A 22,382-nucleotide genomic window follows, 5' to 3' on the forward strand; every position below is an offset into this window, starting at 1 on the left:
CTCCGGCGCTAGCGGCGCCCGGCACAACCTTCGCCCAGCTGCGTGGGAGGAGCCAAGCTTCGCCCAGCTACGGGGCGCACCACGCGTGCCGGCACCGCTCGACCTTCGAAACGCTCTGCCCAGCTTTCGTAACGTGATCTCCGGTGGGCTGTTCTTCTTGCCAGTTCACGTGCATCCGCGCCTGAAGTTGGGAGCAAAGACGCCATTCGCGAAGCCGGTCGCCGCGGGTTCTAGCGCTTGCTAACGCAGTCTGCTTTGGGAGAGATGTGAAAGCCTGCTCACTTTCTAAAACGATCCGGTCAGGCTGCCAGTCATGGAGAACATTCAGCGGCAAATTCGGAATCCCACGTGAGGCGCAACAGCCGGGTCACAGGGCGGCCTCTTTTGCATCCACCGTGGTCCCGCGTAATTCGCAACAACAGCGCCAAATCCTCCCCCAGTAGTACGTGGCGTCTGAAAAACGTTGTACTTATCGTCATGGCAACGAGTGGCGAGGGGAGAAAGGAGGTTGGTGACGTCGCGGACGCTGCTTACGTCATTTTTCCCGTGGCAGCCAGGCCGGGCTGCCGCGCGCCGGCCCTTGAAACCGACGCTGGCCCAACTTTCGCGCCTGCCGCCGGTCGCTGCCTCATGGGCCGCTCGGCAATGATACTAGGCGCGAGAGAGAGAGAGAGAGAAGTGAACTTTATTGAAGTCTCCGGCGGAGGTAGCAGGGTGCCACGCAGGGCCCTCTTGCTACCTGACTATATGGGGGCAGTCATCAAGTCGTGTCCCGCCGCTTACGTCGGGGAATCCAACGCTCTCCGCGAGGCTTCAGCCCCTGGATCGCGTTGGATGCATCCCTGCGCGTTTGGCGAGCGAGAGCTGCCTCGATCCGCTGGACCCCTGTAGCTGTTGCACTGAGTCATGTGCTAACACGGCTCTAGCAATGTCCTTCGGCAGGCTGCCTGGGTAGGCAGCCGCCTCTTCTGGATTCAGTTCACAATCCCACAACACGTGAGTCAGCGTAGCAGTAGCACTCTTACAAACACTGCACTTTTCGCTGTCGTAGACGTCGGGGCACATGTAGCGCGCGAGCGCCGGCGTGAGCACCGAGTTCGTTTGCAACGCGAAAGTTGGACGAGCGGCGGCGATGTCTCCAAATGGCCGCTGCCCGTCGTTTGTTATGTGTGAAGTAACGTGTTTAATAATTGAACGAAGAAAACATGTAGGTTATAGTATGTTTTCTGGTGTCGAATTGTTGTCTTTGTGGCGATATTAATTGGAGTGTTACTCAAACATTCCTTTTGCTTTGCGTTTATTCAAAATTCATATGAGGACGTCTTTGATTCGAAGTCATGAAAACAAATGTACTACAATAATATATTTCACATACATTCTTTGTACACAGTATAAGATTAAGCAAAAATATGACATATGCAAATTTGGGGATACAATATTGTACAATAGGAAAAAAACGTGCTGCATACACATTTACAATAACATGGTTAGGCGGGCTAGTTGGTATTCTGAATTCATGGCTGTAACTTTTGCGCAACTTTAGACGGACACAGATACAGGTCTTCGTGTCCCTTTTTGTATCTGCCTCCGTCTAAAGTTGCGCAAAAGTTACAGCCATGAATACACATTTAGGTACACAATACTTGATTACGAAAGAAGAACTCCGAAAGTTCTAGTCCCTACAGAGATTTTTTTTTTCGCGCACACCTCGGCAGTAGAAGAAAAGAACTTGAAAGTTCCACTCAGTGTATACTTATTTCTTGCGCTCACCTCGAGACAGGAATGTTCCTTAGACATTACAAAAATTCGTTTCAGTTCAGAGACACAATAATTGGGACCCTATATGTTAAACGAAAGCACGCACACGTATGCTTCAAGCCCTGCCTTTCGGGTGAGTTAACGCAAACTCTGAACGAAAGCGTTGAACAGCCCATTAACCTGCATACACTTCGGAGAAATCATGTTCACACCAACAAAATGCAGCCATAAAAAAACTGTTGCAACACAATGACCGCACTGTAGACACTCATTGCTGGATTATATCTACGCACAAAAACAATGCGCAACTATGTGCACGTCGTAGAACACAGAACACAAATCGAACGCATCCATCTTTTCTTTTAATGGCGCGTGAATGAACAGTCTGCTTACCGCGGGTGGGAGGGAAGGCTGGGGGGAGAAGACACCCAGAAATAAAAGCTTTCCTGTATTGTAAGCCGCAGATATAGGCCAGGTTGTTACAAGCTACCCTCTAGCTCGGGCAGCGCCTCTTATCTTGTCTGATACGGCATGACCATTCTAACTTCAGAACTATGGAACAGCAAACCCACTCGCGATAAGATGACAAGGCGCGGGCGCGCAGTTTAGATTGAATAGCAAGCCGGCAATGCTACTTGGTTTTATTTATTTATTTTTTAATGAGCGAAACGCTTGCAATGGCGGCTGCAGACAACGCATGTATTTCGGTTCGGCCTTCCACTGCTTTATGTGAAAATCGACTTGCATTGAACACCGCGGTGTTACGTCAGGTTTTTCGGAGCACTGAAGCAACGCTTGGCAGTAGTTTCGCCGCAAATATACGTTTTGGAGAGCAAGACGGCGGAGTTAAAAAATGCTTAGGGCGCAGCACCTCCATGCCACCAATCGCTGTGGTAGTAGGTACGCCGTGAAAGGCAAGAAGCGCGTACAGTTGAGCTTGCCTTCTTTGTGAGCAGGTGCGTCGTGATGACATTGGATGGATTGAGGAGCGTCACCGGAGGAAACGTCCAATGAAGTCGCAAACCGTCCTCGATTTGGGGCCCAAACCTAGACTCATACCTGCTGCACGAAACAACAAAAAATAACTTGATAAGTATACTGAATCGACATTCCAGCAGTTACTAAGGCAATCAAAAGACGGCAATGCCACCACAAATTGGTCTGGTGAGCAAGAGTGTGCGTGCCAAAGACGCGCTTACTTCTACCAAAACTTTTCGTACTTGCACAGCTGGGATATATTTGCACATTAGTTTCCACTCCAAGACGAGTGACATGTCTCATTAACTTCACGTGACATGCGCGAATTAATTTGAAAACAGAAGAGTGCAATCGGTCGGCTTTTAAGGAATTCACTATAACTTGTACAAAGCTAATTTGCTTACCTGTCGTCTTTGGAGAAGGCGAGAAACTTGGCCGAACTTCACCGCCCTGTGTTGCTGCACCACAGAGCTGCGCAGGAGTGGTAACGCTCCTTCCTCCGCTACCCCATATTTAGAATACATTCGAATGTATTTTATAATGCAGCGAAACTTTCAGCCCGTGGAGGCGTTTAGGCAACGCGCGCAACCGTTCACACGCCGGCTCGCTCACGCACGCACCGAACTGGCCCGCCGTGAGCGCCGAGAGAAAGAAAAAAAATATTGGTGCCGGTTAGCTGTTGCGCATGCGTGAGGAGGCAAGGAAGCGTTGACGGCGTGGAAAGAAAGAAACGCCGAGGGAAAGGGAAGGGCCACGCCGCAGCACCGTGCCGCTAGGATCGCCACAATTTCGGAAACCGAAACTAGCCAAAGTCGCCGACCAGTGGCCGGGTCTCCGACGAAGAGAGAGGGGCCGCCAGCTCTGCTGTTTCTCCACACTTGCACCATAGTGCAAGCTGCGCCCGTTTTTTTTTTTTTTTTTTTTTTCAGAACGCTGAGCGATTGCCTGCCACGTGACCTACCACTCCTGTTACCTTCACGGCCGTAGCCTGAAATTTTTTTCGGAGGGGGTGAAGGATTATCAGAAGGAAGGAGTTTTGCCGAAGCGGCACTGCCTGGGAAAAATTTCGGAGGGAGTTCAAACCCTCTGGCTACGTCCCTGCCTACAGTCTTTCTCATTGAATCGGCCCCAAGAGCCATGAGTGGCGCCCGAAAAGCCAATTTTGGCGGATGGTCGGCGTTTTCGGCCTTCCGCATCCAGACACCAATGGACGTTCAGTAGGGTGTCGAGACAGTGAGGAAGTCGGAAGAAAAGGCACACTAAGTAGTCACGACTGCTTTGAGTACGGCTGGAAGACAGTTGCCACTTCACCTGAACAGAGCGTGCAACCTGCAGGGCCACTCCACGTGCAGACGTTGGCGACAGGTTGCTTCTCAGACATCGGAGAAATGGTGGCTATAGATGGTACGTGCAACCTGACAAGAACTTCGACAGGCTGTCACCAGCAATGTGCTGGCACTGGTATGTTCCTTTTCAGGTCTTTACGAAATATGCAGCGAGGTGCAGGAGCTTACCAGAAAACAGCACGAAAGCCGGTGAATATCAGGCATTATGGCACTCAGAAGGCACTCGGAACTATACATTTCATACATAGCGTGCAACGCTGATACAGTGAACACACTGTTAAGGCTGGAGAGCATAACAACAGGACACTTCTTGCGATGATAGGACGAGGGCACAAGGCTGATGAAAGCAATACGATTGCAAATGCTGTGAAACGAATTATTATGTTAGGAATTTTGCTAGTGTTACCTCAACGGACAACGTTTGTGTACATTTACAGCTGCAATGTTTGACAACATTTCCCTTCCAGTATTTGTTGCACGAGGAACTAAGAGATGGCACCACTTGTCCAAGCGGAATGCTGTGAGACGAGCGCATCTTAACTCTGAGCAGACGACATGCCCTGTGCACAACTTTACGCGCGTATAACCCACCCCTTACATATAATCCGCACCCCCACTTTCAGCCCACCCAAAAAGAAAAAAAAAAAAAATCATCGCGTATTGCCCGCACATTTCATACAAAAAAAGCTGCACCAACGCTACTGCTCAAGCAACACTTCACATACTACGTAGACAGAAAAAGCGTATAGTATTTAGCAAGTAGAATACCCTGACTGCAAGGTGAAAGTCACAATTAACTAATAAAATTCAGCTGTTTGAGTGTGCTCGTCCTTGTTTGTTCTTCCTTGTCCTTGCATGTTTTGCACAATCACTGCCATGGAAGGCTCAGGCAGTGTTACTGCGTAGGAACTTCACGGCACAACGCACAATGCCGTGAAGGTGCACTAAAGGAAATACTCCGCGTATTATCCACACCCCTACTTTGCCACTGAAATTTTCGCATTTTTGGTGTGGGTTATATGCGCGAAAATACAGTAGTCTAAAGCGGTTCGCTAAGGAGACCAAGGAGACCGTGCCCTTTTTCACAGCCACGGTCTCAACATAAAATTTAAAGCAGATAGACGAGTCGAGCATTTTGTAAAAGAGTTTTATTCGTACGAAAACAGATGGTACAAAGCCTACCCACCACTAGCCAAAAGCAGGCATGTATATACAGCAATCAGTGCTTATGAAAATGCAGTATAAAACGCAGGCACAGTGTGGCAGCAATAAACCTGGTACATGCATCTGAGAAAATTTGCAAGTTCCGTCTTTCGAGTCGCCCTGCAGAAAAATATGGTTTGCGCAGGTAAACCTACGTTGCCAAGACATAAAAGCCTGAAAGGCCTAAGCGACTCATGAAGGAGCATGCAATGAGTCGATCATGATACCAAATGTGGTAAAGTATTCGTCACCTAAGTTTGGGCAGACTGTACTTTATCTGAAAGTAAAACAGGTGTCATTCAATATCTGTTTCAGTTAAAACAGAAAGGCATATCTACAAGCAAGACAACCCTTTTGAAAAGTTCCTCCCTTGCACATAGTCTGTTAATCGAAACATGAAATAGCAGCTTCACTTATTTGGAAAACCCCAATGTAAGATATGGCTCTGCCCCCCCCCTTCCTCCTTTTTGCAATGGATGTGAATAGAAGAAGATTCTTGCAGAAACTTGTCACCACCCTATTCAGTTCACAAACTGTGTCTCTGGTGATGATGATCTGAATGTGTTCTACAGTGGATAGTGCTCAACCTCATAAATAACCTAAGCTTTAGAGTAACCCGCATGGCTGTTCTGGTGCCACAAGTGCGCAGTAATGCCAGGTGTTCCGGCTAAGGCCGCATGCTACGATACAAAAGAAGTTCATAGCTCAACACACTCGCATGTGCATTACAAATTGAGTAATACTCGTACTCAAAGCTATTTGCTACTTGACAACAGGCGCCACACCACTTTGGAAAACGCCAAGCATTACAAATGGGTTCACGGAGTCGTTACTCTGAGTGCACAGCTTATTTAGAGGCTCTGGTCACTGGCTGCGCTGCAGAATAGGACGGCATTCAAACGGAGTGGCCAACAGAGCGTCGTTGCAGCGGTCGAGGCGGATGGATAGAGAAGGTGTCTAGAAGCTGGTGGCTAGGTCCTCTGGCAAGGGGACGCCCCTTTTGCGAGCGTACTCCAGCAGGGTGGCGTACTTGGAGCGAAGGTCGTCCACTTGACCCTCGAGCACCTTGTTCTCCTGCTTGAGCCGAGAGATCTCCTGGACCACGATGGCCCGCTCCCCTTCCAGGTCATCCTTCTGCTCCAGTCGCTTGTTCCGGCAGCTTTTTGCGAGAGAAAGAGATGCGGAAAGCAAGCATTAGCTCTACGTATTTTGCCAAGCTGTCGAAGGGCAAGGCATTGAGGTCAAGGCGATGTCCTTGTGGCTGCAGGAAATGCGGCATAAAGTTTTCAGCAACCTCTGTGCTTCATGAAATTGGCGGTGTTTAAAGGAAAAAGTTCAATTTGGGCATATGGCGGGCGCAGAACTTCGATTCAGGCAATCAATTTAAGAAATATAAATTTATAATTATCGTGCGAAACTTCAAATGCTAACATAACAGTATGTGTGTTTCAATTCAAAATACCACATGGGGACTTAACGTAAGAGTATCGTGAAAATGAGAAATTGGAGGAGTACACAATGACAGCAAACAATAATAGGCAATGAAATGTACGTCAACAAGACTTAAAGGGACCGACAACAGTTTTTTCTCGAGTATATTTTCTTTATCCCAAATGAAAGGGCGTCACTTAAAACCCCTTAACCCAAAACGGTTTTGCTGGTAGGGCCCTAGAACTTTTGAAATCAGAATTTTTAGATCTGCCAGCCATATGCGTCCTGCCGAAAGGAATGCAGGCAACCATGGCAGTGAGCCGTGCAGCAAGGTACTTTTAACTGTATGTGAGATGAAAAGAGGTATACTTAACACTTGTCATTAGCTAAAACAACAATAATGTGCAACCTTTCGTATCTCTTCATGCACTTTTTGAATCATGTGTTAAAATCGACGGAAGGTTTGGGCACGTAACACAGTGTCACGTTTACACGCCACATGGCGCCACCTTTCAGGCTTCAGAAATTTTTGTGCAAAATTAAAATTATTTTCCCCTGTTTATTTAAAAATTTTGCGGTTAGCTAATATTACCCCAGTATATAAAACACTGGCTTTCATATGAGCTAGAAGACATGCACTCCACAAAAATCGGTTGTCCGTGCTAGGAGTGCGGACAATTGTAAAAATTATTTGCGCTAGTAATGCGGATAGGGACAGCCCACCAAAACAACAAGCGAAAGCAGCACCGCTTTAAAATTTTCAAAATAATGCTTAAAATCCATATACAATTTCAACTTATAGAAATACTCATGTTAAAAGGTTTTCATTAAGTGAATAAACGTTCCAGCAGTTTCAGTAGCTGCATGGTTTGCAGGACACGTGGCCAAGACACATAATGTAGTGTAACTTCTATACTACGAACTTCCACCTTTCAGGTTGCAGAAAGTTTAGTGCCAAATTAAAATTATTTGCACCAATTCGCTTAAAACTGCTTGTGGTTACCCCACTGTATAAAATGCCGGCTTTCATATGAGCTAGAGAACACATACTTAACAAAAATTGGTTGTCTGTCCCTTTAGAAATTTGACAGCCTAAATGAAACACTCCATCAATACCATTCTCTAGGCTAAAATTATGTCTTCAACACAACTAGCCTCTTTCTATCTGGGTTGTTACCGCACACCTCCTTTTGGCAGTCAATGCAGAAGAAACAAAACCGATGTGAAAGTTATCTGCATACTGCACAACTTGTCATGATTAAGATGAATTACAAAAATGGCAGATTGCCCTAATCAAAAAAAGAAGAAAAAATTACCGCTTTCGGGCTGACTGCTGCAGCTCATGCGCTTTTTTGAGCCTGCAGTTTAGAAAAAAAAAAAATGATCTGGTTTGGCTGTGTTTCTGCTTTCCTTGCTTCCTTTACCTAACATTGTGCCTGTTCATTGCAAGGGCCACTGCAAGCTTCTGTAGGGTTGCCACCTTTTTCGGAACAAAAACCCGGCCCTTCGGGGGAGTGGGAGGGGGGGGGGGGGGGGAGGGGGCGGGGAGAGGCGTGGTATATAGAATGTTTATTGTGTGTTGAAAAAAAAGACACCATTTTTTTTTACATGCAGTGCCATTTATTGTAGTGTTTTCTTAGAGAGAAATCAACATAACGTTTGTCCTGAAAGTGATAGACAGTTTGGTTATTGCTTTGTATGTGCTTCAGTGAAAACTAACCACAATTGCTGACCGCGGTGGCAGCATTTCGTTGTATTGTTCCTCCCTCAGGTCGCCCTCCATCTCAGGCAGCGGGCTTGCCCACGTATTTTCTCTGCTCACGTGTCTTTGCGCAGCTTGTCAACACATATGTATCGTCTTAGTCGTTGAATTGACGCTTATAAAACACCAAAACGGACATAATCGCGGAACGAGGGCCAAAAAACCGGCCAATGACGGCCGGTTTTAAGTATGAACCGGTAACCGGCCCGCTGTTTAAAAAACCGGTCGGGTCGGTCCGAAACCGGGCAGGTGGCAACCCTAACCTTCTGCGGCATGGCTGAAAATCCACCCAGGGTGAATGGACATAAAGTGGATTGGCAATGGCCATGTGCAGAGTTTCCGCAGTGCCTCAGTGGATAAGATGTACTCCTTAGCACGATACCATGGATTTGAAACCTGATGGTGGTGGCCATTTTCTTGGTGGACGCAAAACACAAGACCACCTGTTTGTACAAAATTCCAGTGAACATTAAAAAAAAATCCTGGGCCATCTTTACTAACGTGAGAACTGTGGAGGGGCGAAACATGCAGTATATCAATGTATTCTTGGCGCCTGGGCGTTTTTGCCAACAAAGATGAAACCGGTGGGGGGGTAGAGGTATACAGCTTTGCAGTAAAAGTCTCGTGTCTTCGAAGCACAAAGCTAGAGTTCTAGCACGAGGCGTAAACAAGTGTCCCGGTGTTTTATTACCGTGACTACATGAGACGACGGTTACGACGACGACATGAGACGCCAACAGCCCAAGCACCTTAGGGGCTTTGCCCCTAAAAAATCACCAAGGTGGTCAAAGCTAAACTGTAGCCCTCCACTACAATGCACCTTATCACCCAGGTGAAGCTGCGTTTGCCCAAAAATGATAATCCTATTTTAATTCAACTGAGTTTGATTTTGGCTTCGTTATGGCTACCGAGAATTATCTAAAAAAAAAAATCCTCTGAGTGGAGCTCACCAAGTGAAAGCTTGCACAAAGTTGTGAACACAGCCAAAAAACCCTGAAAAAAATTATTGACGGCAAGTATTTCTGATTGTGCGGTAACCCGAGGGTTGTTTCCTTGATCCAAACAAGACGCGTGCACAATTGATGTGCTGTAGCTGTAAATTGCCGCTGTTTTGAGGCACGGAGAAGCTGAAAAAGGCCTTCGAGCAATGCAATCAGGTGCAGTTGAAGCAACGATTAACAATGGAGATAAGTCAGACATATCTGCTAATTCTCCAGTGTGATATGCAACGTGTTTTCAGAGTAAGACAGCTACCTTGGGCATGCTACTGATAAAAATAAAAATTGGGAGAAGAAATTGTAAACCGAAACAGCCTCAGCGCCTGGTAATTCTGAAAGCAAGCAGGGGAATACCCAGTGTTGCACTAATATGCTGACTGTAGCCTCTTAAAAAAGCGATACAGTTGCTTTGGTGTTTTTTTACAGACTGAATATCAATTGATAGCTACAATCAAACGCATGTAGGTACCCCTAAAATGCAGGCGACAAAGTACAATGACCAACCCAGCCATGGCAGAGAGAAGGCAGCTCATATTTTAAATGTCTTTTTTTTTCATATTTTGCGGTTTTTACATCCCAAAGCTACACCTGGGCTTTGAGGCATGTTGTAGTGAAGGCCTCCAGATTTAGACCACCTGGTGATCTATAACGTGTGCTGAAATCTCAACAGATGGGCACTTTCATTCTTCTCCTCTACAAGAACAAAATGAAAGCCGATCCACTCAACGTGAAAGCTGTTGGAAGTGCGGAGCAGTGATTAGCCATAATGGGCTGTAGTGCCGTTATCCGCTCACTGCTGCCATCCAATGCAATTCAAATTTGCCGCCTTTGCAGAGCTCGCGCACCCCTCGCCTGAAACTGCGCCAGCGGGAGTTCTGTTCCTTTTTGTGCTTGCTTTTTCTACCGCACGTGTCGGCATCGCACTGCCACTTTTTTCGCTTAATATCCTAAAAACCAACCCAACGAGCGTTCCTAACCCAATGAACGCGGGCGCTGGCGGTTAATTACGTATATTCTGCCTCGAATGTACCTACAGTTTTCTTTGCGCTAAACAACGGGGAGACGTATGACAAGCGCCAGTGGTTCACGAGTTTTGAACGCCAATGACTATATAAACTGCTTGGTTTTCGAAGCCTCTGTGGGATGCCACGATGACGGAATGCCGTGTGGAGATATACTTGGGTCCAGCGAGAAACCTACGACAAGGCAAGCCCCTAAAGCGCTCCGCACTTAAAACAGCTGCTGCGACTAGGGTCAAGCCCACAATCTTGGGCTCAGCAGCATGAAGTCTCATTCACTGAGCCGCCCCTATGGGTGCTCTTCATTATTTTCAATTTCTTCCTTCTCCTAACATTTCAGCCACGCACCTGCTGCTGCATCATCGAACACCGTATAAAGCATTTTTTTAGGTGTGCACTACTCTAATTTAGCGGCACTGATACTGTGTTGAAATTTTGCGCGCGTGCGTGTGTTGACAGTTCTGGTGCAAGTGGGAATAAATAAAATGTGCTCGTCACAACTAAGGATTCAACACTGACCCCACTACTGCTTCTGAGGCAGAAGCCATCGCCATGCAAGTGGAGCTCCCTGGCTGTTCCGTAAGTACAACTGTACAGGGTTTGTTCTTCACGAAAATAGCATGAGCCGTCACGAAGCTGAGGAAGCGAATGAGTGATGAAGCACAGCTCGTGGAGTTCTGCCTCGACTAGAATAAGCAGCAGAGGAAAGAGAGGGCTCTTCTGGATAACTGGAAAGTGGTTGTCATTTGACTACAACAAAACTTTCACCATCTCTTCCGAAAAAAAGGTGTCAGAAGCGCAAAATCTTCGTCCAATCTACGGAAAGTGTGCCCAATCGATCTTCAAACCTTCAAAGACCCAAATAGCAAACAAAGAACGAACCCATGTGGCAATTTCTATCACACTAAGAAAACGTATCTACGACAATCTAAATGTATGCCGATGCATGGTTTATGAGATAAAGGTTTATGAGATACTATTGTACTCCCTCTTCAAGATCCACGAGTGTATTGTCTGATCTACAACTATTCCTTTTTCGCAATTTTAAAGGTAACCGTTTTGACACTATGGAAGACCGGTTCCACACACGTGCCATGCATCCAGAGATTTTACCAGAGCTTTCTGGTCGTCCAACCAGTCCTGGGGGAAATGCATTACTTTTTTGACAGAACACCACCAGTCCCACAAAGAAAGCTGTCGCTTTAAAAAAAGAAGCTTCGACAGACAAACCCTTTTGCAACACATGCCATGTAAAACCACGTTGACACATTTAAAAAATAAAATGCGAGGGAGAAACATACTATTCAGGAAAACGTACTATCCAGGAAGAAATGCACTATGGGGCATTTTTTAGTATTTACAATTCAGGGTGTAGTAACTAAGAAATCGTATGATTTGGGAATGCATCTTTGGAGTTCTACAGTACTCATGTGAAACAGTGCTAAGAATGTAGAGATAATCAGTTACTAGGCAGGCCTGAAAGCTAGTAAGGGTAAAAAAAAAAACCCGATTGCCCCTTGGGGACAGGCCAAAATTGATAAAATTGCATCGCGTCAGGAGTGTTCGTTTGTGCTCTGGCTTTCTCACTTCTCCGCTTCCATGCCTGTGCCATCAGGAGGCTTGTTTTCATGTTTCATACACTCGATGACGTTCTCAGTGAAAGGTCAATTTCTCGGGTTGGTGCAACAAGCTGGATTAGATGGCGAGAAAATCAGCTGCATCATGCTGAATTGGTAAGCGAGGAAGAGCGACGAGACCACTAATCGAGTTCATACTTTAACTCTTCATTCGACAAACATGCAGCTCAGCGCTAGCACACTGAGTAAGAAGATGTCTGCGCGACGTCTCCCGTGTTTATTGTACACAAAGATGTGCCCTGTAAGAAGTGAAGCTCGAAAACTGGTATCTTAAGCCTAATCAACGAGTTCAATGTATTTTTACGCCCTCCTAATGTTAACTGTTAAAGGGCACAGTTTAAAACTATGTGAGGGGCTACCAAAACTACGACAGAAGGCACGCAAATGGGTGGGGCTCGTGTATAATTTTTCGGCACTCAGAAAGCTACACAAAGTGGGTGTGCACATAAATTTGTGAAAAATGATGCTGGGAGCTGCTGAATAATTTTGCCGTGGTTGAATGTGGTTAAACCAAGTTTGTTGTGTGATAGCTCAGTTTTGCACCGACTGTGCGTGGTGAATGTGCACACAAGTGCACTGCAAGACAGAGACAAGATGTTGCTCGGCGCAGCTGCCGGTGTAGCCGCAAATGCTGTGATCAAGGATGAAGGTAGCGCCTCCTTGTATCATTTTCGGATGGCGTGCGCTCATACCCTTTCCCTCTATCCCCATCTCCACACCCCTCCCCTCGGGACAGATGAGCAATTAAATGCTTTCACTGCACAACCACATAAGGCACTTGCCTGACCTTGGCTCAGCTTTAAGGTCTGACTGACGCAACGAGGAATGACGCATTTTCTGGGTTTGCACCCGGAGAATACAGCCCTCACTCTTAAAACAAGGTTTAGGAAGTCCACAGCCACAACGATTGAGAAAGCCAGACAAAAAGAAAATCTTAAAACTCGGCACTGAAAATCGACGCCGAATATTTTGGGGCTCGAATCAATGCATAAATGTGAACTCAAATTCACTTTGTTCGTAGCCTGTGCATGCCAATTTGGATACTGTGTTGTAAACAAAAAATGTCCCCACTCCTAGAGTTGAAGGTAATTAAACTTGGTTCCACTAAGGACACGTCCTCCTACCTGAATGCCCAAGGAGGAGGAGGGTGGGACGACTTCTACTGCAAGAAACTGACGTTTACATCTCGTGCTTTAAAGGGGACACGAAGAAAAAATTTACCTTGGTTCAATTTGAAAAAAAAAAAAAAAACAGCCTTTGGTAGCTCAATCAGCTTTATTCCAGCCACAAAAAAACATTTTTTAAAATAAAAACATGCAAGAAATGTTTAAAAACTGTCAGATTTCCGGCTACAGTGACACAATATGGGCTCGAGTGAAGTATAAAGGGCCAGCCCTAAGAACATAGTTATCAGTGTTAACATAGTTCACAGTGCTAACATAGTTACAGCACATTCACATTCGAGTGATACGATCAAATGGAACCAGAGGCCCCGCTGCAATTGCAGAGTCACGTTTCTTGGTGGTGGCTTATACCTCTGCCACACGGCAAATTTAATGTCATTCCCATCGAATGCCATTCGGCGGTCTAAATGACATTTGTTTGCTGCCACACAAGAAAATGTAATGACATTTGATGAATGTGACATTAGGGACCGAATGAGTTTGCGGAACTTATTCGACTGCGTTTTGCCAGCAGATGTGTAGTATCTCGACACCAGAGACTCGGTGGGCATGCCCACCCAAAACAGATTACTAGAGCATTATAATATTTTTACATGAGTATAATTATTAGCCACTTATTTATTAATACGAAACAAGCCAAATACAGTTGTAAAAAAAAAACAACTGCTAGTCTCGCTACCAGGTCTGCCTCAACCGGTGTGGTGGGCACCAGCTTGAAAGGCATTCAAAAAGTGCATTCTTAAAGTTCACTAAAGGTGTTTACGCTCTTTTCGCTCAGTTTTCGGAAATATTGAAGCGCTTACTAAAATATTTTCCCTACAGAAGTTCTTACCCATCGCAACAGCCATCATTTGTAAATGACAAAAAATTTTGGCTGTGTAGCAGCGCGTCAAGAATATGGAATTAGGTCGAAGTAATGACATTTGATGGGAATGACATTCAACTTGGCGTGTAGCAGGGGTATTAGTTCAGTGGCTACCAATTGCACAAACAAGATTATGCGACGTTGTAAAAAAATTGCTGGAAACTGACTGGGGAGTCGCCTCTCCTTCCTATGTTTTCCTTGATGCCTTGATTATCTGTTCGAAGTTTGCGATAAAATTAGTATCACTGTTTATCAGGTTCTTGGCTGCCCAGACGGCCGCAGACCAAGTCAAGTAGGATTCTGCTTCCGCTTCATACGTAGAACGCCCTGCTACGGAGCTACATTTTAAATGCTTATAATAGCTTAACTATTGATTTCACGCGCAATCTACATCTCTGTTGCCTTAGTAGTACATATATGGAAAGATAATATGGCAAAGGTGAAATTTTACCGCAGTTGGCTTTTAAGGGTAAGTGTTATAGATCTCGGGTGATGTACCGGGCAAAGAAGGCCTCCCAAACTTCAGTGCATTAACAAAAATGAGGCTCACAAAGCTTCTTTTCTACCGCTTGCATTTACAGCCCAGACATGCTGGTTCTGAGAGCCATTCAATACGCCGTTAAAAAGAACAACCTCTTTATGTGCCACGAAAAGGCTAAGAGAGCAAGCCAGTGAGTTCAGGCCTTCCTAACAATCAGCCGTCAGCCAGCAGGCAAGATGGGTGCACAGCACACTATAATTCCATTTGATAGTTTTCCTGCGCTTAGCCGCATAGGCTAGACAGATGCAATGCAGCTTTGAGATGTGCTTCTGTTCACGTACTAAGGCTCTACTGGCCTCCACAGTAAAAAAAAATTGCTAAAAATAAAATTTGCGTACTCTTTTTATAATGAACAAGTTCTAAAAAAAGTACTTGAAAGTACCACACTTTTATCACAAATACTTACTAAGATTTCGCACGTCTAAATCCTCTAAACGACAATTTCTATTAACATGGCCAATCTTTATTTTTGGATCCTTAAAGAAGCATTTTCTGGTCCCCTTGCTAGTTTTCTGCTCCATTATTTCAGGACCTAGGACAGCTTGAGTTGCAATTTCATTTGAAAAATGAAGCTAGATGTACAGCCTTTGTCAAAATTTTCTAGGCCATGCTGACAGTGCACAGGCCGCAAAAATTCAATGTACAGGCTTACATCTCGAGCAAGGCTGAAATGTTTTATGCCGAAAAGCTAGAGAAACCACCGTTTTTTCTTACTGTCATAAAATGATTTTGTCACAGTTAAACGTTAAGCTTATTCTTTGAATTCTTTGTGGACCAGAAGCCTTAGGTTTGGCCTGGAAAATTTTGACAAAGACTGTACAAGACATGCAACATTCTGAGCAGATTTTTTATTGCAACTCTTAAGAGTTCTAGTTTCTTTCCGTTTCTTTATTGCTTAGTTACCATTTTCCAGACATTAGCTATGGTAAAGTCAGTAGTAATGGTGTGACTTTCTTGAAATAGTAATAACCTTTTTTATAGCAGAGAAAAGCCACAGCATACATAGTACACACAGGGACCCAAAAATGTTGTCAAAGAGACCCAAAATCTCTTTTTAGCACCGCATTCCTTACGCACTGTAGCATCTACAGTTATTATACCTTTTTTGTGATAATTAGTATTTTTTTTATTGTTGGGAAACCATACAAATGTATCGTTATTTTGTTTGATTTTTAGTTGACCTACCAAAAAAGTAGCTGCCTATTTAAAATTGGGACAAAAACTAAGCAATGCTGCGATCTTTCATTACAATGATAATTACACACACATACAAAAACAAATGTCTTGAAGACCTCATTCTTAATCGCTTTCCAAAGGCTTGCAGAGTTTGTAAGTGTGCCGGATCGTGAATCACATAATGATGAGGAACTGTAATGTATGGATTCATTAAATGGTTTACGCTGAATTATGTGCTCAGCTTGCAGAAACGATGCCCCTCATATTGCCTTGCGCAGCTATCACCCCTTAACCTTCAGACTGTAAAAAGCAGAACGCAGGGAACGAAACACGAGCACAACTGGGAGGGGGATGAAGTAACGCTTCTGTCATTTTTGTGCTCGTGTTCTGTTCTTTGGCTCACTCTTTTCCTCTGATAAGAATGACGTGAAGTCATAAAGTCCGACACTAATATATCCTAGAGTGAAATGTGGCACTACTTCCTAGACGAGTCACGCTTCAACTAGCATGCCAAACTAAATTTCATGTTTACTTGACATGGCATGCCAACAAGCTAAAGCTATCTCTGGCTGCAAAAACTGTGGTTATTGTTCTTAAGCGACTAGTTAAAGTTATTCGATTAATATGAAAGTACAGAAAACAAAATGCTGCTTCATCACGAAAAGCTTCGTGCAACTTGAACAAGAAAGAAGAAATGCTGCTGCTGCTGCTGTTGCCGCTGTCATCAGGGGCCACAAGAGGGCATCTCGCAAGCCAGGCCAAGTACAATGGCACAGGATTGAAGCTACGGATTTTCTTATAGTATACACTACAGAAACTATTGATAATTCGAACTCACTTACACCAAGTAAAACGACTTTTTATAGATGGACCAAATCTAATCAAATTAGGGGCATTTGTGTAGCTAACCATTCTAACAACAATACTGAAATTGGTTTCAGGATACCTTCGATACTTTTTGAGTTACAGGACTAATTACCTGAAAGCTGTTATAAGCTAAATAACTAATTAGGCAAGAACTCAACAAGACTTTTATGTCAGTGTGATCAAGAAGGCCTATTTTGTGCAGAGAAGATATTAGATTATTGTTTTATATCCTTCAGGTATAAAAGAGAACAAGAACAGTTCCACCTTTTTGTCAAAACCAGAAATAACTTCACACCAAAACAAAAGTGAAATTCTTGCTTCCAGGATAACTAAAGGAACTAAGGCAATAAATTAACAGCTTCTCGGCACGAAATAGAGTTTTCTGATCACAATGACACAAAATTCTTGCTTAGTTCCTGCCTAATTAGCTACTTAATTGACCTCGTAGAAGTAATCAATTTTGTTACTCGAAAAGTATAGAAGATGTTTTTAAAGCTGATTTCAGTTTTGTTGTTAGGATACAGTAAAAGCTTTAATTTGAACTTGAAAGGGACCATAAAATTGATCGAATTAAGCGGGGTTTGAATTAGTGGGCGGGAGCTAGAATTAATGGACACAGCGCCACACTGCGCGAGCAGCACACAAAGAAGCCACCTCTGGACTCGCTATCGCGAATTAGGTGCTACTAGACGTTTGTGGCAGACGATTTTCTAAATGATGTTCATTAAGTTGACATAAAGTTCAAAACAACAGCGTAGCATGCGATACACTGTTGTTTTTTTCGTTTTGTTATTTCGCAACTTTAGTAAAGTTGGTTTGGTTTGGATTTGCAACACATTGTGCCGTATTTTCGCTCGTATAACCTGCACCAAAAATGCGAAACTTTCAGGGGTGAAGTAGAGGTGTGGATTATATAGTACGAGGTATTTCCTTTGGTGCAGCTTCACCGCAACGCAACGCGCGTTGGGCTGTGATGCCCCTACAGTAGTAAAAGCAACTGAGCCACCGTTATCCCATTGACAGTGCTTATTTTGCACACACAGCTCCACAATACACCAACCTGAAAAAATGTAGGCGGCAAGACATCTAGGTAAGTTCTTTTGCATAAACAAATGTGTAACGTTGCTTGAGTAGTAGATTTGGTCCATCCTCTTATGCATAAAATATGCGGGCAATATGCGGGGATATATTTTTTTTTTATTCGTCGCCTGAAAGTGGGGTGTGGGTTATAGGCAGGGGCGGGTTATACGCGCAAAAATACGGTAATCAGTCTGGGCCGACTACTTCTGTAAGAAGCGATGGAAACCATTGTGGCTATCGACGCGTTCGAATTATCGGGAGTTTTCCCCCATTGAAACATACAGGGCATTGCCAGGACCAGGGCATCAGTTCGATTTTAATGAGTTTTTACTGTAGTTACCCTCATGAATCTCCTAATTTGATTAGATTTAGCCCATAAATAACAAAAATATTTATGCTTGCCATGTCCCCCCCTTAATTAGGATTTTCAGTTAATTTGATGCACTGGTCCCGACAATTTTACATGCAATCCAATGAAAAAAATTGCTCAACAATTCAAAGCATAAATTCATTTTATCAGTTATTTAGAAGTAATTTTGAATAAAAAGCGCCGTGGTGACTGTCATTTCTCTTTGAAATTTCAAAATTTTCAGGCACACAAACATGTAGCGCCACATTCTATACTGATGTCGGCACCACCACAACTGAGGCAGCACACAGTTGAAAATGCGGCTAGTGAGTTGAGACTTGTACCAGCATTCGCATTACTCTCTTTTAAAGACCTCACAGCCTTTCTTGTCGTGCACAGTGCTGTGTGTGCAGTTTGGGTGACCCTTCAGGCTTCGATTTTTAATTAATTAATTTATTTATTTATTCATGAACCTACATTTTTCCCAGACGGCATTACAGTAGGGGGTAAAAACACACTGTCACACACAAAATGTGCCAACAAACAAACGAAAAAAGAATAACAAGAAACGGGAAAACAGACAAAAATGTACATTACACAAATATACAAAATATATGCATAATATACAAAAAATATGCAGCATTGAAAGTAAGACATGTATGCAGAAACATGTATCAACTCATGCACAAAAGAAAAGATTTTAGCGATAAGTCTCAACTTCCACGGCCACCCATGTTGTATGCTTGACTAGACGAAAATCGAGATTCTGAACGAAATAAAGAAGGGAGACGTGTTGCAGACTATTAACGTTGCTGTTCTGGTGCTTTTTGTTTAATTCCCAGCGTTTTGTGGTTTCCGTGGAATCGGTATTAACAAGATTCGACTGTAGTACGGAACTTCATGACCCAGCAGTCCAAGAGCCAACAATAGCTGAGTTCATCACATGCGAGGGAAACCTACTCACCCTCGCAGGAAGTGTTTCCGCCCTTCCAAGCCCCGAACATGCTCTTGAAGGTAAGTTGCACTTGTTTTAATAACAGAGATGGACACAGATGGATACACTTTCGCAAGAAGACGGCGCCGTCTTCTTGGGAAAGCGTACTTTTTTTTCCTGTGTCCGCCTCTGTTATCATAACAAGCGCAACTTACCTTCGAGAGCCTGTTACACCAACTAGCCCGACATCAAGCTTTCCCGAACATGAGAGAGAAAGAGAGAGAGGGAGACCCACCTGGCGGCGTAGCCGCGGTTCTTGAGCGTCCTGCGGCGCTGCTTCATCTTGACGATCTCTGAGCGGGTCAGGCCCGAGGCCTTGAGCTGGCGGTTGAGGTCGCGCACCGTCAGCTGCACCAGCTCCTCGTCGGACATGCTGATCTTGTTGCTGATGGCCGCCGGGAGGTCCTCCAAGACCTCGTGCGGCGCTGACTGCAAATAAATGAAAAAGTTTACAAAAGGTTCATTGGTAAATCATTTGAATGCGTGAGCACCTATTTCCTCCCCCTCGCAGACATAATGCGCATGCCTCACTAGCTTTAGAAGCCCACAACACGGTGTTTCTCACACACCCCTCACATACCTTGCCAACCGTGCTTTGCTTTCGAACTGTTTTAGTGGTCATGTCCGCTCACTTGAGCGCTGTGGCATTGGCTGCCTGTCGCTCCTTTTGTTAGCCAGTAGTATTTCAGCTGCCGTTGATCTAATCTTTTGCTTTTTTGCCGCCAAATCAACCATGTACTAGTGTCACACTCCATTTTACAATGCGTACAAGTAGAACAGGTCACATCAAGATGTTGAATGACAAGAGCGTTGTTGGGCAGAGGCAGTGGGACAAACACAACACTACTGCAGCCAAAGCCGTTGTCACCTAGACGCTCTGCTTGATGTCGCCTTTTTCACATGTGCTATAGGTGCTTGGCTCGACTCCACACGCACTCAGACATTCTTCGTTCTTCTGTCACTCTTTGTCTGCCGGTAAACAGCTCAAATTTTTGTCGACATGCCCCATCTATTTCTTGCAAAACAAAAAACAAAAATCCTGGGTCATCTCCACTAACAGAAAACCTTGGCGAAGCATGCAGTGTATAAGTGTATTCTTGGTGCCTTGGCGTTCTCGCCAACGGAGATGAAACCGTTGGGAGGTAGAGGTACACAGCTTTGCTGCAAAAATCTCTTGTCTTTAAAGCACGAAGCATTCTAGCACAAGGCGTAAACAAGTGTCCTGGTGTTTTTAGTACATGTTACAAAGCGCTCCAGCGTGAGGCGTAAATGAGTGTCCCGGTGCTTTTTTAGCACGTGCTACATTCTAGCGTAAGGCGTAAATGAGTTTCCCGGTGTTTTAGTACCGTGACTACATGAGACGATGGTTACTACGACACAAGACACTGACAGCCCCAGCCCCTAATATTAAAAAGAGGCTGCTAGTGAATGGCACTAACCATTCGGGTGTAAACCACCACCTTTAAGTGAACCGTTTTAGTTATTGTTACCTAAAACTTGCTTCATACCCACTTGAAACACGATATACAAACATTTTTCTAGTAAGTTTCAAACAAAATGATTTGCACTACCATTCATTTCATTTTATGGTGCTCAAAGTATGTTCAGTTCTTTATTCAACTTTGGTCGAAGCTCTCAAATGCTTCAACGTGAGCACTCTGTTAGGCAGTCCTTCAGTGTCATCAAAGTGGAGACTTTGAACGGTCTTATTAGGGCCTGTTGCACAGCATGCGACACTGGTGATTGCAGCTATTCATCTGCCTACCCTCAATTTTAAAAAAGACGTCAAGGTATGCTGTAACTTAATCACTACCGCTGTTAATGTGTTACATTAGTCTCACTAAACTACCGGTGCAAGGGCACCTACTGGCATGCACTCGCAAGAGGCAGTTCTGATAAGTGCAGTAAGAAAAAATATAGCGCATGATCTTTCAGGACAGCAGGCTGAAAAGACCAGGCGACACTTGTACTAATACGCGTCCGTGATAGAGAAAAGTTCAATGATGATAAGCGTTGATAAATTAACTCAGACATCGAAATCAGGCGCAGAATTTGAATCGCATAAAATGAATTCCGGTAGCGTGTGTCATAGCCAATACATACTCCCAAAGCTCATTCCGGGTCGTAGTAAGCGCATTGAATGAAAATTTCACACAAAAACAAAAAGATGCGATCACGCCAAAAGGTGGGAAGCGAGCTTCATGTATTACAAAACAAATAGACGACAATCTAGACCGAACTAAGAAGTGGAGTTGGGTCAGCTATGCGATGCAGTGGTCTGACAACAAGAGCATCATACGAGTATCCGAATAACCACGGGAGAAAAGAATGGATTGGCCTGGGGCAGACGACGTAAGTTTCTTTCCGGCATTTTGACTTGATTCTGAAAGCAGGCCGACTGCCGACCGAACGAGCCCGTCAACAACACTATCTCTAAAACTCCGGAAAACTTCTGTTGGGACCTCGAGAACCATTGACATACGCCGCAAGTTGTCAAACTTTGTAGAGGCACTGTGCAGGTAACTCGACTCTACGTATGACAGTGTCAAAATTACCTGGTGGTTGAGGTATCCCATCATCATGACAGCAATAAACACCACGAAGACGCGAACCGGCTCCCGTGATATGCGACGACTGCCAGTGCAGCTATAGTTACCTTGTCAATGCGGCTCGGCGCATCCCTCGTCTTGGTTTTTGTTGATCTTTTCTTCATGCCTGGCTTGCCGCGACGGCGGGTCGTTCCAGCCCCGTTATCACGGATCCGCTGAGTCAGGGAGGCCGAAGGGATCTCGTCTGCATCCAGCGACGACGACTCCTCAGACAAAAGCAAAGAGCGAAACCGCAACATGGATGCCGCCATTTTGACGTAGACCGTGACGCAAGCACAGACTTCGATTACGTATTCGCGTTTTGGTCATGGGATGCCGGCAGCGAATCGCGCGCGCCCGAATGATTTAAAGAAAACAGCAAGATTTGGCGGGAACTTTTAAGTTGAGCAACGTGCATTTTGAGGAAAATATGCGTGCTTCATGTTCAATTTTTCGAAAGTTGCGCCACGAAAGCTGCTGCAGATAAACAAGTGCAGTCAGTTTTTTTTTCTAGAACAGGGGAGGAGTGGTACGTATGAAACTAAATTAATCGTGGCACTAGTTACGCGGAAAGGTGTTCTTGTTTGACACTTTATTGCGTTTTTC

The 22,382-nt window shown here is 44.7% G+C and overlaps 1 protein-coding gene across 2 annotated transcripts; it reads right to left on the reverse strand.

The window, feature by feature from the left end:
• Positions 1 to 5,213: 5,213 nt before the first annotated feature.
• On the reverse strand, positions 5,214 to 22,060 carry LOC144138476 (transcription factor MafK-like). 2 transcript variants are annotated; one of them, XM_077670767.1, is made up of 3 exons: positions 21,845 to 22,060; positions 19,424 to 19,617; positions 5,214 to 6,444 (listed from the first exon to the last, which is right to left on the reverse strand). In XM_077670767.1, exons 1-3 carry the CDS (start codon positions 22,046 to 22,048, stop codon positions 6,243 to 6,245), a joined length of 600 nt encoding a protein of 199 aa, XP_077526893.1. In that variant the 5' UTR covers positions 22,049 to 22,060; the 3' UTR covers positions 5,214 to 6,242. The 2 variants fall into 2 exon arrangements, with proteins under 2 accessions (XP_077526893.1, XP_077526894.1); XM_077670768.1 differs by having other exon boundaries at positions 21,744 to 21,875.
• Between the last annotated feature and the right edge of the window lie 322 nt (positions 22,061 to 22,382).

This window comes from Haemaphysalis longicornis, unplaced genomic scaffold, assembly GCF_048455015.1.
Source record: "Haemaphysalis longicornis isolate Haplotype H1 unplaced genomic scaffold, Haemaphysalis longicornis Haplotype H1 scaffold_5, whole genome shotgun sequence".
Classification (NCBI taxonomy): Eukaryota; Metazoa; Arthropoda; class Arachnida; order Ixodida; family Ixodidae; genus Haemaphysalis; species Haemaphysalis longicornis.

Excerpts from the sequence above, each read along its gene's own strand:
- LOC144138476 (XM_077670767.1), bottom strand. The coding sequence starts at position 22,048 with ATGGCGGCATCCATGTTGCGGTTTCGCTCTTTGCTTTTGTCTGAGGAG. Across the intron at positions 19,618-21,844 it reads CGCCGAGCCGCATTGACAAG|TCAGCGCCGCACGAGGTCTT; the intron begins GTAACTATAGCT and ends ATTTATTTGCAG. Across the intron at positions 6,445-19,423 it reads AACCGCGGCTACGCCGCCAG|CTGCCGGAACAAGCGACTGG; the intron begins GTGGGTCTCCCT and ends TCTCGCAAAAAG.